The following is a 17,748-nucleotide window of genomic DNA, read 5'->3' on the forward strand; positions in this document are numbered from 1 at the left end:
ATGATATCCTCTATGAATCCATGGAGTTGGTCCAGGGACCTAGATGGTTACTGCAGACAGCAAAGCTGAGCTCAGAAGGATCTAACAATGTGGAAAGGCTCAGATCATGGCTGGAGAAACAGTGTTGTGTGAGGAACAGGGAGCTAAATCAGAGGTGCTTAGCATAAGTATAATGGGATATCCTAGTCACAGCAATACTCAGACTGTTTGATAAGAAATACAGAGAGGACTGGAAAGTTCTATCAGTGGAGGGATTTTCCACATTAAGGAAGTTATGAATCCATGAAGTATTGAAAGATCACATTCAGCAGGATGATTTCAGAGAGGGCTGGAGAGACTTACATGAACTGATGCTGAGGGAAATGAGCAGAACCAGGAGATCATTATACGTGGCAACATCAAGATTACATGATGATCCGTTTTGATAGACTTGGCTCTCTTCAACAATGAGATAATTCAGGCCAGTTCCAAAGGTCTTGTGATGAAGAAAGCCATCTACAAACAGACAGAGAACTGTGGGAACTGAGTGTAGCTCACAACATAGTACTTTCACTCTTTTTGTTGTTGTTTGCTTGCATTTTGTTTTCTTTCTCATTTTCCCCCTTTTGATCTTATTTTTCTTGTGCAGCATGATAATTGTGGAAATATGTATAGAAGAATTGCATATATTTAGCATATATTGGATTACTCGGTGTCTAGAGTAGGGGAGGGTGGAAAGGAAGGGAAAAACATTTGTAATACAACATTTTGCAAGAATGAATATTGAAAATTATCAATGTGTATGCTTTGAAAAAAAAAGACTTTAATTAAAAAAAGAAAGAAGATCAGATTTATTTGTAATGGGCTGAAGCTGAGCAAATGTACTGAGGTCCAGTCAGAGCACTTGAGGCTAATTAGTAATTGGACAATACTCTATTAATATATGCTTGGAGAAAAAATGGCCCCGCCCACTCTCAGTGCAAATTGGATGTGTTGTATAGGAGGTGGGTAGAGTGAGAGAGGCAGAGGCACTGCAGGCTGGATTTGTGTCAACCACTGCTCTCACCTTTATAGCCATATTCTGTTAGAATCCTTGCAAGCTGTTGTCATTAGAACTGATAGAGATAATAATTATCTAATTTAGCATGGTTCAGTATGCTTGATCTGATCTTACGAGATGTTATGGGCCAGAACTTGAAACAAGGTACTAAGTAGAACTGATAGAAACAATGCTTGTGTTCACACCTTTAGAGAGCTCATATAAGCAAGAAGCTCTTAGGGCCAGAGAGCACTCTGGGACAGACACAGAAGCATTCTAGGACAGACACAGAGCACTCTGGGACAGACACAGAGCACTCTGGGAGAGCGAGAAGCCCTCTCTTGGAGGCAAGACAGATTCATTCCAACTTTCATCTTAGTGCTGGCTGGAGATATTTGGAATGGTGGCTGGCCTCCTGCACTTCCCCCACTGAGACCAAGGCTGGTCTGAAAGGCTCTCCAGAAAGCTGCCCAGCCCCAGGCAAGGAGACAAGAGATTCATTCCATTTTCCACCTTTGTGCTGGCTGGAGGCTGAAGGACAAACCTTTGGATTTGGAGACATTTGGAGGGAGCTCTTGGAAACAAGCAGAGAGATAGGCCTCTAAGAAAACTAACCAGGCTATTTTGGCGGAAGCAATAAAAGATCTGAATGTTTAACACCTGGCTGCATTTGGGGTCATTATTTTACTTTCAACTGAAACTAAGGCTGCCTCCAGAAAACCTCCCCAAGAAACCTGCTCCCAGAGAGAACAATTATATATTATAAAATAAGAAAAACACCACAATATTCCCCTTCACCTCCGCAAAGAATAAAGATCAAGCATTCTCCCTTATTCTGACTTCAGCTGATTCTAATATACTCTGGGTGCTAAATGCGGTCATCACATTTATTGTTATAACTGTCCCATCACAAAACAATGAGAATTTATTAAGGACTTCCTCCACCCCATGTTACATTGTTCTTAGGACCCCAATTTTACACATGACTGACAGCTTCTTTGACATCCAGTTCAATAGGAAACATTTCCTAGGAGGGCATTTCCTTTGGGACTCCAGGTTATCAAGTTTTATGAGACACTGTTGAGATTATCAGATAGAGTAAGACTCTTCCTGTACCAGGTCACTAGAATGATGAATGACCAGGTGACAAGGTGAGACCTCCCAAACATATATTAGCAATATGGGGTCCTGTCACAAGTCATCCCAAAAGAATTTATCAATAAATCAAAGGATAAAGATTTTATTACACAGCTAAGAGCAGGCTAAATCCATGATCATCTTTAGCAAGGAAAGGGATTTTAGCCATTAACAAGGGGAAACACAAGTTTCCTAGGGGAACTCACAATCAACCAGGAGGAAGACACTGTTAAAGGAAAGATGCCAAGAGTTGGAATTAAGCCACTGACTGATGAACTAAAATGAATAGAGAAGTTTAGCAGACTAATCATTAAGTGGTGGGCTAAACCTAAAAGGGATTTAGCACTCTAAAAACAGTTAGCAAAGATCTACATTAGGAGCAGATCTTTGATAGGGGAAATATAATCTTGGGGTTTTGACATCATAACTTGGTTTTCTGGTTTGATGTAATAAAGTTGAAATTTCTAAAGATCTTCACTTGGGGTGAGACTGTAGCAAGAGTCCACAAAGCAATGATCTTGTGATTTGACCTTATCTTTAGGGGCAGAAGGGATGCCATTATATCTGGCCCCTTGACATACATTTCCTCTTCCTGTCCCCCAGACCTCATAGATCCACAGCCCTTGGCTTAATGTACTGAAACTTCCTATCTGGTCCTCACTCCTTTCCTGTGTGAGTAGGAGCTAGTCACTCACCCACTCCTCTTCCATACTGGGAAATCTGGGCTCATCTTGCATAATCACAACATTGTCTTCATTGTCTTTAGCAAAATGGTTTTTTTTAAAAATGAGTCTTTCTTCCCTTCTTAGACTACAAGCCACAAAGTGGGAAATGTTGAAGATTCTGCCCTCCATGCCCTAGGATAGAGTTCCTACAATGTCTAGCCTTAAGATTTGAGGGAGACTGCCAAATTGGGTCTATAGCAAGTATTCTTCACCCACAACTTTCTTGAAATCTCCCCTCCCCTCCCTCCTTAATGTTGGCGCCTTCCCTCTGAGAGGTTTTCTAATTTGTCCTCAATTGGTCTTACTTGTAGAATCCTGTCCATATTGTCACCTCTATTATGAGACAGGGACCTTTACCTTTCTTTGTTTCCCCAGTTCTTAGCACATGATCTGAAACATAGCAGGTGTTTACACAGTAATATTGACCAAGCTAATCAAAGGCCTCTTGAGTTCTTAGACCTCCCTTCTTTCCATCCTTCCCATTCAGCTCCATCCAGAGCCATCTTGGCTCAAATTCTTATGCCCTCGCCATTCCCTCCTGCCAAAGGATGGCTAATGGTCCTCCTTCATTGTGCTGAATGATATATATATATATATAGATATATATAGATATATATAGATATATAGATAGATAGATATAGATATAGATATAGGTATTCTATATATATCTATATAACTTTTTATGTTTCAAAACATATGCATGGACAATTATTCAACATTAGCCCTTGCAAAACCTTGTGTTCCAATTTTTCCCTCCCTTCCCCAACCCCTCCTCTAGATGACAAATAATCCAATGGTATATATTGTTTCCTTTGAGCCTCCTCACAAGCCTGGGACATGGGTACTAGTATTATCCTTCCCACTGCACAGTTGAAGAAACAGAGGCAGATAGTTGAATTGGCCCAAGGTCATAAAGCTACAAAGTGTCTGAGGCAAGATTGAATTCACTTCTACTTGGGCCCAGACCCAGTCTTCTCTCAACTAAAGAGTGGGAAGGATTGCTGGGAGTCCTGAAAGGGTGCAGGAAGAAGATGGTCCCAATCTGCTCCCACCAGGGGGGAAGAAACTGTAGTCTGCATGATTCCCTATTCCCACTCCCAGCCTTGTTAGATCCTCCCAGAAGCCACCGTAAACCACCTGAGGAAGGGCCAGGCCCTGTTACCTGCCTTGACAGGGGAGGGGAGGAGAGACAAGACCCAGAAGTCCTAAAGGCCCCAAGCACATTCAGTGGCTCTGCCTCCATTCTCTGTGCATCTTTTGGGGTCTAAACACTGTCTACTGATGAGGAAAATAAAGGAACTGGGGTCAGGTATCAGTTCTACTGGACAGTAGGTAATTCTTAGTGAGTCTTGTTCCCCTGGGGGACAGAAGCATTTCTCCGTGGACAGTGGGGGGGATCTGTTCAGGGGAGGGCTCCCCAGGAGAGGCAGGAAACCACAGTAGCTGGGAGGGGAAGAAAGAGCAGGAGGGAGGAGGAGGAGAAAGTGAGAAGCTAAGTCCCTGCCCTGTGGGCCCTTGTGATCCAGGCAGATAGAAGAACTACAGCTCTGAAGAGAGACCTCAGTCTTCCAGAGAAGGAGGAGACCAAGAGACCCATCTCTGGGTTGCCCCAGGGACAGCCTTAGCCTAGACAGCAGCAGGGACACCTCCAGGGTCTGCCCTTGAGCCTGTACAGGGAAGACACAGCTCAGGAAAGCAGAGAGATTCCTGGGAAGGAGACGGGGTGACACAGCCACAGCCCAGCCCCATGGAGAGTCCCTCAGAACCTCAGCACAGGGCAGTCAGCCCCTGGAGGGGGCTCCTGCTTACAGGTGAGACACCAGCTCTTCAGGAGCCTGGGGGAGGGCAGAGGCAGCTGGTGGAATTCTGACCCAGATGGAGACGGGGACCAGAGGGAAGCGGACCAGTCCTAGGGTTCTATCCTAGACATGGTCTAAGTAGACTTGACCAGGGAATCTTCCCTAATCAGGGGCAGAGGAAGTAACAGCAGCTCAAAGCTATCCATCCACATCCTGACACTCAGGTCAATGTCCAGTGCTGGAACTGAGCAGTGGGGAAGGGAAGCTTTACAGTCAGAGGAGACCTGGGTGTGGATCCCAGCTCTGATGTGTACTGGCTGCATGACCATGGTCAGGACCCCTAGATTCTTAACTTGGGTTTACCTGGAATACCACCTTCCTCTCAGTGAGACCTTAAAAGTATCAGCCTTAAAATGCACCCAGGGTTTAGTGAAAAGGAGCTTCCTGGGTTTGGGGCCAGCAGATCTGGGTTCAAGTATTGCCTTTGCCTTTTCCTATTTCGTATCAGTCAGATGTCTCACCTTACCTGGACCTCAGTTTCCTTGTTTGTAAATTGAGAGCACTGGGTTCAGGAATCTCTAAAGTCTGGTTTTTGTCCTCAGCCACAACACTTTGTTGCTTCATTTCTGCCTCCATTGCCTTGCCGGACACACTGGCAGATCTGTTCTGAATCAAGCCCGGGGAGGAAGCTGAAAATGTGTCACATACCAAAGGCTCCAATTCTCTGCAGAGGCTGGGGCCTTTACGTGATGTGGAGGCCCAGGATTCCCTGCAAACACCCCCACTGAGCCCCCAGCAGCCCCCAAGGCAGGCTGAGCAGCCCCCACCCTTATGTCAGGGACAGCTCAGTGGCCTTGGTCTCTCAGGAGGGCAGTGGGATCCTGCTGACCTCTGCCTCCTTCCTTCCCTTTCAGCCTCCATCCTCAGCTGCTGGATCCAACCGACGTCTGCTCAAATCTCTGTTGTGTCAAACCCTCTCTATGGGGAAGTGAACCGCAATGTCACCTTGGATATCCAGGACTACTCAGGCCGGGCTGTCTCCTATACTTGGTTCAGAAAAACAATAACAGATCCCAACGAGATCGCTGTCTACACAGTTGAAAATAGAGAGCAGGATCCTGGAGATATCTGGAAGAAGGTGTTCCCCAATGGCTCCCTGCTGATCCCTGACCTCACCCTCAGTGATTCTGATGACTACATTGTAGTCATTGTTAATTCTAAATGCTCCATAGTTGCACAAGGACATTTAGCAGTGTATGGTAAGTGCTGCCCTTCCCCTGGGCCATGTCTCACTCCTATTCCCTCCCTCAGTCTGGGGTGAGAAGCTCCCCTAAGGGAGCAGGGAGAATGCAGAGCATGATTCCCCCCCCCCATAATTAAGGCCAAAGAGGCAAGAGCCCCTCCAACCCAGATCAGTATGATCATAGGTCACTGGGACCACTGGAGAGGAGAGAGGTCCCCAGCTTCTGAGGCTCTAAGTGTTATTATTGGGGGTAACTTCCTGCTTCCTGCCAGCTTTCCCAGACCATACTCTGAAACTAAGAAGAGCCTTGAGGGCTTGGAGGGATGTCTAGCCCTTTTCAGTTGTGCTTGAGCCAGTCAATTTGACTCTGAAGTTCACCTTCCCTAAGACAGTTAAAAATCTACTGGGGATGGAGGGAGCATTGCTGGGTCTGGGGGGAGCATTGCTGAGTCTGGGTACTGCTGGGCCCAGGAGAGCTCACATCCACACTACGCACAGCCCAAGAGCCAGACGCCCAACGGCCTTGGTGCCCAGAACCTTCTGTCTTCTGAGACTTCCAGAGCTGGGAGCCAGACCCCAGAGGAAGGACCCCTGTGTCACCTCCATTTCCTTGAGAAATAGGCAAGATCAGAGGCTCCAGGGTTCTGGGAAGGGTCAGGTGGAGACAGAGGATTCCAGCTCCCCTGAACCCCATCCACATGAGGAGAAAACCAATTCAGGGCCCAGGGGGAACCAAGAGGTCATTTGGAGCTCCAAGGAAGGACATCGTTCCCGACAAGGAGAGTTTTCCTGCTGGGAAATAGGCTAACAAGGGCTGTCATTATGTGGAGCCAGAAGGTGTTGAGGGGCACTGGGCATCATATTTCATCTGATTCTCACAAGGACCCTGGGATGGAGGTGCTGTGTTTGTAAGTGAGGAAAAGAAACAGAGAGTGAGTGACGTGCCCAGAGCTGGTCATAACTAAGGCAGGATTCGATTTCTCACATCCCAACATTCTGTCTCCTGTACATCCTGGCGGCCTCCTACCTGCAGGGTCACCTCAGGAGGGAGGGATGTCTGCATAACAGTCCATCTTCAAGCAGGGACCAGCTGCCCATTTGACAGGGAAGCTTGACTGGGAGAAGGGTCAGCACAGGCCCCTTGGCACTTGCTTCCAGGGTGGGCAGTGCTGGGAGTTGACCCGGAAGCTTGTGTGTGTGGCAGGATGCCTTCAGTGGCTACAGGTGAGGACAGGAGTCAGGACTGGCTGGCTGTTTTTCTGTCCCTGAACTGGGGAGCAGAGAATACTGCATGAGAAAGGAGCTAGGAGTCCTCCATCTGGTGATTCTCAGGCATTGCTTAGGCACCTACTGCATCCAAAGGAACTGGCCTGGGTATGGGGCATGGCAGGCAAAGAAATCAATCGTTCAAGGTGCATGAGTCCTGTTGAGGAAACATAAACAGGAATGTGGAGTAGACACGAGAAGCCTAGGAAGCAGTTCCAGATGGAGGAGATTATTCAGAATCAGTCAGGTCCTGCCCGTGGGTCCAAAAAGTCCAAAGCATAAGTGAGCATGGGTCCATATGGGGAAATTACTGATCACCAAACTGAAGGAAGAACACTTAAACCTAAGGATGGTTGACTCAGAGAAGGGAAGATTGGGGGCAGACACTCTACCTGATTTTTGAATACAAGGTTAGGTTGCCTAAAAAAAGACCAAACTCCCATGGAAGATGAGATCATTACAGAAACCCAGAATCCAATGGTGAGGCAGCATTTCTTCTGAAGAAGACCAGTGGAGTGTGAGCGGACCAAGAAGTTAATACTTGAGTCAGTGGAGTGATAAGACAACAAAAAGTCCTGAAGCAATTATAGTATTTTCACTTCAAAGAATAAGGAAATAACAGTCCTTCTGGACTATCCAATGGGATGTGGAGTTCTGTATTTGGGTCTAGATTTCACAGTTTCCAAAGGATATTGATACACTGGAGAGCATCCACAAAAAGACAACCAGGTTGTGGAAAGTTCTGGGGTCTATATGATGTACTGGTCACCTGAGGGAGCCTAGCTCCTGCGCCCTCCAATTTTCTTATCAAGGAAATAAGAGAGTGCATTAGATGTGGGGAAGGCCCTTCTAAATAAAGATCCAGGAGCCTCGGATGTCTGCAGCTCTGAACATTCAGGAGCCTGGTCTGAGAAATGCACATAAGCAACTCTGAGCAACAAGGGAAAGAGCTCAGGGGCTGGAATAGGGAGCAGGAATGTGTCTCCTTTTGTGGCAGAGAGCCCTGGGACAGTCAGCTAGTGGATTCCAGGGATCCATTCTCACAAGGATGCTTTAAAATCCAGAAAATAAAAGCCATAGGACATCAAAGGAAATTGTTCTACTTTAATAGTTTAAAAACATTTTTTTAAAGATCCCACCTTAAAAATCCCCAGAATAGAATGAGATGATTTTTGAGAAGGAAAAAACCTCAGTGGATAGGGAAGGCACTGGGACGGGATTCAGAACTAGAGTTCAAACCTGGTCTCAGTCACTTCACTAGCTGGACAAGTCACTTAATCTCTTTTTGCTTCAGTTAGCTAAACTGTAACCTGGAAAGACTAATGGCCCCTACTTCCCAAGATTGTTGAGAGGATGAAATTAGATAATACAGCATTTCACAGAGTGCTGGCCAATAACAATAATCATAATAATGAGGATAATAACATTTATATAGCAATACCACATGCCAGGCCTATAGCAGGCACTTCATCAATGTTCTTCCCTATCCCATTTCCAACTTAGTCATTAGATTATGCATGTCCCAAAACCTGTCTTAGGGAGGGGATAACTCAGGACCCAGCACTCCCTCCCCTGGACTTCCTCCTCACCTTCCTTCCCCTGAACCAGGAGGCATCTCCTGTTCATGGACCACCCCTGTATGTCTATCATGCAAATGCTTGGGGTTTGGGTGGTTTTTGTCATGAAGACATGACCTGGTGAAGACACAAGCCAATCACTCACACAGCTCTCTTTGTCTCTATAGAAAGAACAAGCAAACCTAACCTCACGGCCAACAGAACCAACATCATAGAGAATGGCACTTTGGCCTTCACATGTGTCACAGAACAGGCAGGAATGGACATTCTGTGGTTCTTCGATGAAAAGCCCCTGATTCTCAATGAAAAGATGAAGCTGTCCGTGAATAACCAGATCCTCACCATCCTGTCTGTGAAGAGGGAGGATGCTAGGTTCTATCAATGTGAAATCCGGAATCCAATCAGTTCCAGCAGAAGTGACCTCATTCCCCTGACTGTGAACTGTGAGTGACTCTGAGTATCCTCCCTCTCTAGTCCTTTCCCCAGCAGTGACTCCCATCTCATCTCTTGTCTTCTCTTCTCTCCTCTACACAGATGGACCAGACTACATCAAGATTATTCCAAACCCTGAGAAAGGAGATATTGAGGTCAAATGCAAAGACCTCCTGATCTTAGCATGTCATGTTGACTCTTACCCACCTGCCCAGTATATATGGCAAGTCAATGGCACTGTGAATTCTAACATGACTACTAACATCTACTTGATCCAAAATGTAATTTGGAAAGATTCAGGAAAATATACATGTTTGGCAAAGAACATGATGACCAACCTGTCAGTCTCTAGGGACATCACAATCAAGGTTCTTGGTAAGTGTTTTCTCCCTTCCCTCATAGAAAAAGTTTTGGAGGTTGGTCAAAGGTCGGGGACAGGGGCAGGTGCTCAGACTTATTAAGGAAGGCAGGTTTTTACAATGAATTGGCAGAGGCTATTTAAAGAAACATGATTCCACAGAATGTGCTCAGCCTGGCAATGAATGTCAGTTCATTTATTGCGATTTTGATCTTGATAAAAATGGAGACCAATCTCTAATTTGTATTAGAAAATGCAGGTTCATTCAGCATTCAATACAAATTTAGCTGCAAACTTTCTGCAGAACACTGTGCTAAGCATAGAGGGAATTACTAGGTTTATCTAAGACTCCAATACCAATTTCAGGAACCTTCAGGAACCTATTAGAAGGACCAGATCCCAAAGACAGGTAACTGATACACAATACTACATGATATGCATAATAAGACTATGGCTATAAAATAAAATGTTGTAGGAGAGCTCAGAAGGGAAAGACCATCCCAGCTGGGGGAGACAGGGAGGAGGTCAAAAATCAAGTCAGGTTTCCTAAAAGAACTATCACTTGATTTGTGATTTGTGTTTTAAAGGATATGGAGGAGTTCAACAAATCAAAGGGGAGAATATTCTATTTCCATGGAGAAATACTCTGAGTAAAGGTTCAGAGGTGGGACTGTACAGTGTGTGTCTGAGTGGCAAATGTAGAACAATGCAACCTGAGCAGATAATACATGGCCAGAAGAATATTAGAGAGGTCTGCTGCCATTTTGTGAAAAGTTTTGAATGCTAGGCTAAGACCACCAAATGTTATCTAGTGTAGTGGGCTTTCTAGAGTCTCCAAATTGGGATGTCAAAATGTATTACGCTTTCTATAACCCCCAAGCTTGGATGCAAAAATATACCATCTGAACTAGCTCGTTGGAGGATCTTGGGACCAGTCCGAGTCCTTGGTCTTACTGGAGGAGTGAGGGAGGCAGGAGACCCACAAGGATGGTGAAAGATTGAGTTCCTTCATTTCAAGTCCTCTCAGCCTTCATATACCTTAGTGTGATTACATTACTATAACACACTGAGCATGTGCCAACTATAGAACTATTATATCACCACAACATACTGCATGTGTATTAACTAGAAGCACCCTACTATTGATATGTAAATGCCTCTCTTTACTGTAAGTATTCCTTGTTTCAAGTAGAACACAGGTGATCACAATCTCCCTGACTACTCAAGTGAGAGCACCAAAGGGAGGAGGGGCGCCAAACCAGACATTGTCAGCAGGTTCCCTCTGGGCTGAAGAGTTTTATACTTTACCCACAGTTGCTCCACTCTCTGCAGCCCTCTAGAACATAGTACTTAATCAGGAGTTCCTGAAGCTTAATTAGCAGAGAAGAAAAGATGATTAAACATTTCTGGTTGATATGTTATTCATCAGCACTCAAAGGTGAGAGTTTTATTTAATGTGACCATTGTCACATCTCTAGTTCATTTGTGACTTTGTAAAAACAACCCAAATGTGTAAAAATCTGGAGAACATAAAGTTCCTTTTCAATCCCTCAATTTCAATTACTGGGATGAAAATAAAGGAAACAGAGCTGTTAGTGGGCAGGAGTCATTATACAAATGCTTTTGTAAATGCTTTGTCATTGAGAGATCAGACAAGGGAGAAGAAGGAAGAAGATAAAGAAGTAGTTCTCCATCACAGCCATTCTAACAAAAGTCTCAAATGATTAAAGAAAAAACCCAGTGAGTCATTTTTCCAGTCCATTTCAGTGGTCCAAATCCAGTCATATGGACTAATTAAGACTAAATGAGACCTCTAGGCTGTGTATTGGGGAAGAAATCTTCAAGGATGCAAGAAACATGAGCCTGGTGCTGGGCAAGGAGCAGCAAGAGGGGCCAAGAGACAGCTTGGAGTTATGAGCCCAAAACTAGGTCATAGAATCAGTGCTGAAGAGGGAACCTGTGCCTAGGGATGGGAGAAGCTGTCGACCAAATTTAGGCTTCATAGTGAACAAAGACCTGGAGTTTAAACATCTATTTGGGTCTGAGACTTGCAGTTGAGTAACCAGAACAAGGGGAGGCTTGTAATTCTACATCAACAGAGCCTTGCTAGCTGACAAGAGCTGTGGTCAGCAGAAGTATACTGAACCCCAATTAGAGACAAGTCTGGAGTAGTATTGCTTAGACTTAAATGTAAAGCAAAAGCTCATAAAACTCAGACAAGAAAGGCAGGGATCAGAATTCAGTCCAGATAAGCTTGCTTTGGGCACACTGAAAGTTAGCAGGGCACCATCCTGAGCCACTCCTTATGTTCAATGAAAAAGTACCAATTGAAGAAAGAAGACTAGAATATTGAACAAACAAAATATACTATCATGGGGGGAAAAGCTGTCATTAAGACAGGATCACCCAAAATAAAACTCAGAAGAAAAGTTACTTCAAAAATCTACAAAGTCTCAAATGAAAAAAAAAAAAAAAGGAGCTTGAATTGAAGGTCAATTGAAATTACTAGAAGAAATAATAATAGTTTTTTAAGGGTTTAAAATTATCATATAGAAGCACATAGAAATTTTTTTTTAACTTTTTATTGACAGACCATATGCCTGGGTAATTTTTTACAACATTATCCCTTGTGCTCACTTCAGTTCCGACTTTTCCCTTCCCTTCCTTCACCCCCGCCCCTCGATCACAAGCAGTCTTATACATGTTAAATATGTTACAGTATATTCTAGATACAATATATGTGTGCAGAACCGAACAGTTCTCTTGTAAAGCACATAGAAATTTTAGATTTACAAAGCATCTTATGTGTATTCTGTCATTTAATCCTCACAAGAACCCTGGAAGGTCAATTTTACAAATTTTACAAATGAGGTAACGGAGGCAAGCAGAGGCTAAGCAACTTGCTAAGATCACACAGATGGGAGGCTAGTTGAAATTCAGGCCTTCTTGACTCTTGGTTCAGTACCATAAGGGAAAAAAGATTAAAAAGAATTGACACTTAGTAGCATAAGAGGTTATAAAGTTACTCAAATAACAAACTCCCTGAAAATTAGAATAAACCAAACACAAATTAATGAAACCATGAGTAGACAGAAAATATTAAAAACAAAGCCTTAATATGAACAAGGAAGAGGAAGAGGAGAAAGAAAGAAAGGAAGAATTCTCAAAAAAAAAAACAAAAAAACTGGAGAATATTACTAGAACCAGAAGAGAAAGACAAAAAGAATGTGTTCAAATACCAAGGAATCACAGTAATTTACATAAAGCATTGGATTACATAAAGCAAAGGAGTAGATTAGAAAGCAAAAACCAAACAATATGTAACCTATAAGGAAGACATTTTAAATGTAAAGATTCAGAGTTAAAATTATGGATCTAGAGAAAAATCTATTATGAGTCAGTTAAAATCGACGCACAGTAGTGATCATCTTGATGATGATCATGTAAAAATGGTGTTGATTTAAAAAAAATAATAAACAGGGAAACTGAATTGTGCTGAAAGGTACCATAGAGTGAATTATTGTACAATGAATTTACACTAAATTGCATAATATCTAAATACTTCAAAGAAAAGCTGATAATCTCTGGTGATCAATGAATAAATAAAGAAAATATATACATATATACATACATATATATTTTAGCATATATATTCTCATCTGTGTGTGGTACTTTTATAAGAACTGACCATCCATGCATTAAGGCATAAAAATAAGGAGCTACCCAAATGAAAGTGGCTCTGAGCTCAGTGCCAACAACTTCTGTGTTTTTTGGGAGAGAGCATCATCCAGGCACAATTCAGTATATGCATAGCTTCAGAGCCAAGATGCCTTGGTTCAGACATCAGGTCTCTGTTTATTTTCCTGTAGACCTTGTATAAATAGCACAGTCCCCTGGGAACTTCTAATTTTTCTTATCAAGCATTGAAGTCCTGCTCTAGCAGTGATAAAGAGTGTGCAAACAGGGGCCAGGCGGAAGAATTCCTTATGAAATCTTTGAATTTATTGGTCAGAGAAACAAATCTATACACAGGATTGTAATGCTTATAGAGACAATACATAGCACACTCTTTACTACTCTTGTATTCACCCAACCCCACTGAGATGCAAATGATTAGGCCCAGATTTTGGCCAACAGAATTGTAAATAGTTGTGATACACAAGAGAGCAAAATTATCATAACAATGTCTTCAAGGACATTTCTCCCAAATGCCTTTGGGCTCCATTGAGGACAGCTTTTCCTGTTCTATATTCAAAGATGTGTTTTTGATCTGTTACATAACAGAGTTTGCATTTTGCTTCAGTAGCAAGGATCTTTATCAGTGTATTAAGTAGGTCTGTCTCTGCTATCATTTATTGGAAGGGAAATTAGTGAGCCAAGTTACTGTAAGTTTCAAAACCCGAAATGGACTCCTACCTTCTAGTCCTCTACAATCAAGACAATAAGAGGCTACATTAGATGTTGGGGAAGACCCTTCCAGAAGGAGATCCAGGATGCTAATCTCTGCCAGCTCTGAGCCTTTAATTACCTGGTGTGAGAAAGACTCATCATTATGCAAAGAGCCAAATCACTCAGGGGCTGGAAGAGGAGAGATCACAATGAACCAATGCATCTTCTCTTGGAGCCTCCATTTTCTCCTTTGTAAAATAGAATGTGAGGATCCTGGAGGGTATCCTAAACATAAAGACTAAAGGGACCTAGAAGGAAGCTAGTCCAGCAGCCTCATTTTACAAATGGGAAAACTGAAGCTTTAAAAGAGGTAAATGTCAGCATATGGAACTGCAACAGGGGCCAGAATCATAAAGTGAGGACTCAGTACTTTCTAGAAACTTTGGAAGGAGCTCTGTAAATTAGGAGAGTAACTAGGGAACAGAATAATGGGAGCAGAGATACTTCCATCTTTTGTGCCAAAAAGCCCTGAAGCAGTCAAGCTGCTGGATCCCAGGGACCTCTTCTTTTAATCCAAAAAATAAAATGCTTAGGAATTCAAAATGAAAAGTCCTATTAAAACATAGATATCAACATAATTTTTAAAATAAATTCACGAATCCTGTATTATGGACTTTGAGATTAGAATGAGGTGGTTAGTGAGAGGCAGCCAGAAATCACACTGGATAGGTTCCGAAATCAGGAAGACCTGAATTCAATCTAGCTTTAGACATTTGCTAGATGCTTTATCCTGGGCAAATTACTTAACTTTTCTCTGCCTCAGTTTTTAGAGGGCTTAAGTGGGAAGGATAATGGCACCTACCTGCCAGGGTTTTTATAAGGATTAAAATAAAATATTATTTGTAAAGTGTTTGATGCAGTTTCTGGCAATGATAATGATAATGATAATTAATAATGATGATGATGATGATAAATATCATTTGTATAGTACCATATACTCCAGGCACATAGTAGGCACTTCATTAATACTTGCTCCCTTCTCCCATCCTCAGCTTGGTCACTGCATTGTACATGTTGATTATTTTTCCTGCCCAAGTCTAAGTGTAATTACAGAGTCCAAAGGCTGAGCACATGGCTTATGAAAGTGACAAGAAGAATATAGACTAAATGGGGCTCCTGGGCTATGGGCTTGGTGAAGTTATGGTCAAGGATCTAGCAGAGATAAGCCTGGAACTCTACAGGGAACAATTGCAGTCTTCAGTTTGTGTGCAGAACTAGGGCATAGAAGCAGTGGTGTCTGAGGAAGGGACCAGTGCCAAGAAGTCCCAGGAGCTGTGGGCCCAAGGATCTCTAGCTGACAAGGAGCTGGAGTTTCATCCCCTACTTAGTCTGAGATCTGAAGTTGAGGAACCAGGGCAAAAAACTTGGAACAAGGGGAAGCCTCTAATTCTGAACCTGCAGAACTTTGCAGCTGACATTGGCTGGAATCACCAGCAGTCTATTAAAATTCCAGCTAAGGACAAGTCTATAGTAGAGTTGCAAAGTTCCAAATCTGTGGCAAGAGCTTCTAAAACTCAGACAAGCATGGTGGTGATCAGGGTTTTTTCTGCATAAGGCTGCTTTTGGCACACTGAAAATCATCAGCTCACTGAGATGAGCCCTTCCCGATTTCCTTAAAAAACACAATATTAAATACTCAAAGAAAACAGCAGGAAGATATCCTGAGAATAGAAATTAGGCTCAGATATTTCTTCCAGAAGTATGAAGAGCTTGGTTCTAGTAAGAAGTGCCAATTCATACACGTTTAACATATATTGGATTATTTGTTATCTTGGTGGGAAGGATGAGGGGAAGATGTTGTGACTGTCTTGTAAGAGCTCATGGCATATATACCCTTTGATCTCAGAGTAGAGATGAATGAGGCAGGATACTCATAGTGTGTGAAAAGAGCTCCAGTTTATTATGCTGTATAGCCTTGTTGATATACATTTTTACAAGGATGATCAGCACGTGCAATCTCCAATCACCATTCAGAGAAGCAGCTCGAGGGTTTTGCATATGCATGGCATCTGCCAATGGGAGGAGAGCCAATCCAGCAATTCAGTAGCTCACTCAGAGGTGAGAGGCCCTGTTCAAGCATCCCTGCTCATGGAGCCACTGGCTATAACCCTCAAGTTACACCCATTCCCACCATCACAAATCAATGCACTTTGTTCAACCAGGGCGTTTCTGCAAGGTGGCAGAAAACTTATTGTGCACCAAAGGTCAAGGTGGTCTCAGTACTCCCTCTTGCTAGGATCCATATCCTTGCAATTCCCCCTTTTAATCTTTTTGATAAAAAGTTTCATCTTTTCAAATTTGTTAACATTCTCCATTTACTAGATTTTTTCTTTATTACAAATATAGGGGAGTTCCATGGGCTATTTCTTTTCTCAATATGTCCTAATTCTAATTGTTCTTGTATTTTTGGAGCAGGGAAGCCACAGCAGCAATAATTCCTCCTAAAAAATCTATGGTGATTTTCATCCCTAATTGAAGTAATATATCCCTGCCTCATAAGTTAATATGTAAGCCATCAATTATAAAAGGAAAAATGGTTCCTGTCTTTCCAACTTTTGGCCAATTTATCAGTTCAGTGACATCAAAGCCTCCTTACTGTTTGCTACTCCTGGCACTAAGTTGCTCAAAATATAAGTTCATGTTTGCTCCTGGAGCAACCTGAGTGGCAATCAAGTCTCTTCTAAAAATTCTTTCATCCAGAACACTGCCTGACCTAGAGTCATACTGCCTATGTGAGTGCTTTCCAATCATTGAGGGACAAAATTTTTCATGATATTGTTTCAAGTTGTAACATAACAAAAGGTGCTATGTGCCCATATTTATGAACTGAGTCCTTAAGCTAGGTTAGAACTTTAAAGTGAAGTGGTTCATGTCTTGTCTTCTCTGCTTTGGGCTAAAAGGGTCATTCTCCTCTATAACAAGATATAATTCTTCCCACCCATTTGTGTTCTTTCCTTGATATCTAGTCTGTTGCAAAACTTTTTGAAGTAAAGCTAAAAAATATAATTGATTACCTTTTTCTTTTTGTCCTCTAAGTGGCGCTGCAGTCTTTGTTTTATAGTTCTGATCCTGCTTTTCCTCAGTTCTTATTTCATTTTTTACATTAGGAAAGCCTTTGAAATGCTGTGGGTCTAGATAGACATAAAAATAAGGTGGGGTTGAAGATGATGGAAGGGGGGATGCCATTCAAAATCATCCTGAGCAGGCTCCGGAGAGGGACATATACTACTAAGAGATATGTATGTCTGTGCTCTGACTGTAAATTTCTTGACCTCCTTTTCTAGTTCTGATTTCAGACTTTGTTTAATGAGATTATATATATGTATTTTTTTGTATTTCTCCTGGGCATTGCTTATCACAAGCGGTGAGCTGTTCACCAAAAACAATCCATCTCTCACAATTATAACAGCCCTCCTCAGGTAACCATGGAGAAACTTTATAAGCAATATCCAGAAATGTTTCCTAATTGAAGTGTGCACCCCTGCTCTTTTATACATTTACATATAGTCGTGACATATGCTTCCCTGTCTGAAGGAAGTAGGGTGCCTATTTTCTGCTCTATTAGGTGACTTAACACTCTGCCTGGTCCAGAAACAGTGCAGTTTGGCAGGTTCTCCCTCTGGAGTCCTCTTAGAGGTTGTCTTGACCACATGACAATGCTTGACCACAAAGTGGTTGCTCTGGCACCCTTCCAGGTTCCTGTCCTTGTTCCCAAGAGCCAGTTGTTGAGGCTGTCTTTTAAGA

General features: G+C 42.7%; 1 protein-coding gene across 1 annotated transcript; it reads left to right on the plus strand.

Moving 5' to 3' along the window:
• The first annotated feature begins 4,627 nt into the window (after positions 1-4,627).
• Positions 4,628-9,216, plus strand: LOC111720307 (carcinoembryonic antigen-related cell adhesion molecule 21-like). The gene is made up of 3 exons (XM_031961665.1): positions 4,628-4,691; positions 5,594-5,938; positions 8,933-9,216. Exons 1-3 carry the CDS (start codon positions 4,628-4,630, stop codon positions 9,214-9,216), a joined length of 693 nt encoding a protein of 230 aa, XP_031817525.1.
• The last annotated feature ends 8,532 nt before the right edge of the window (positions 9,217-17,748 follow it).

This window comes from Sarcophilus harrisii, chromosome 3 (genome assembly GCF_902635505.1).
Source record: "Sarcophilus harrisii chromosome 3, mSarHar1.11, whole genome shotgun sequence".
NCBI classification, from domain to species: domain Eukaryota; kingdom Metazoa; phylum Chordata; class Mammalia; order Dasyuromorphia; family Dasyuridae; genus Sarcophilus; species Sarcophilus harrisii.

Bases quoted from the DNA above. Each gene is read 5' to 3' on its own strand.
- LOC111720307 (XM_031961665.1), top strand. From the start codon at position 4,628: ATGGAGAGTCCCTCAGAACCTCAGCACAGGGCAGTCAGCCCCTGGAGG. The intron at 4,692-5,593 runs GTGAGACACCAG...CTTCCCTTTCAG, and splicing joins GAGGGGGCTCCTGCTTACAG to CCTCCATCCTCAGCTGCTGG. The intron at 5,939-8,932 runs GTAAGTGCTGCC...TTGTCTCTATAG, and splicing joins AGGACATTTAGCAGTGTATG to AAAGAACAAGCAAACCTAAC.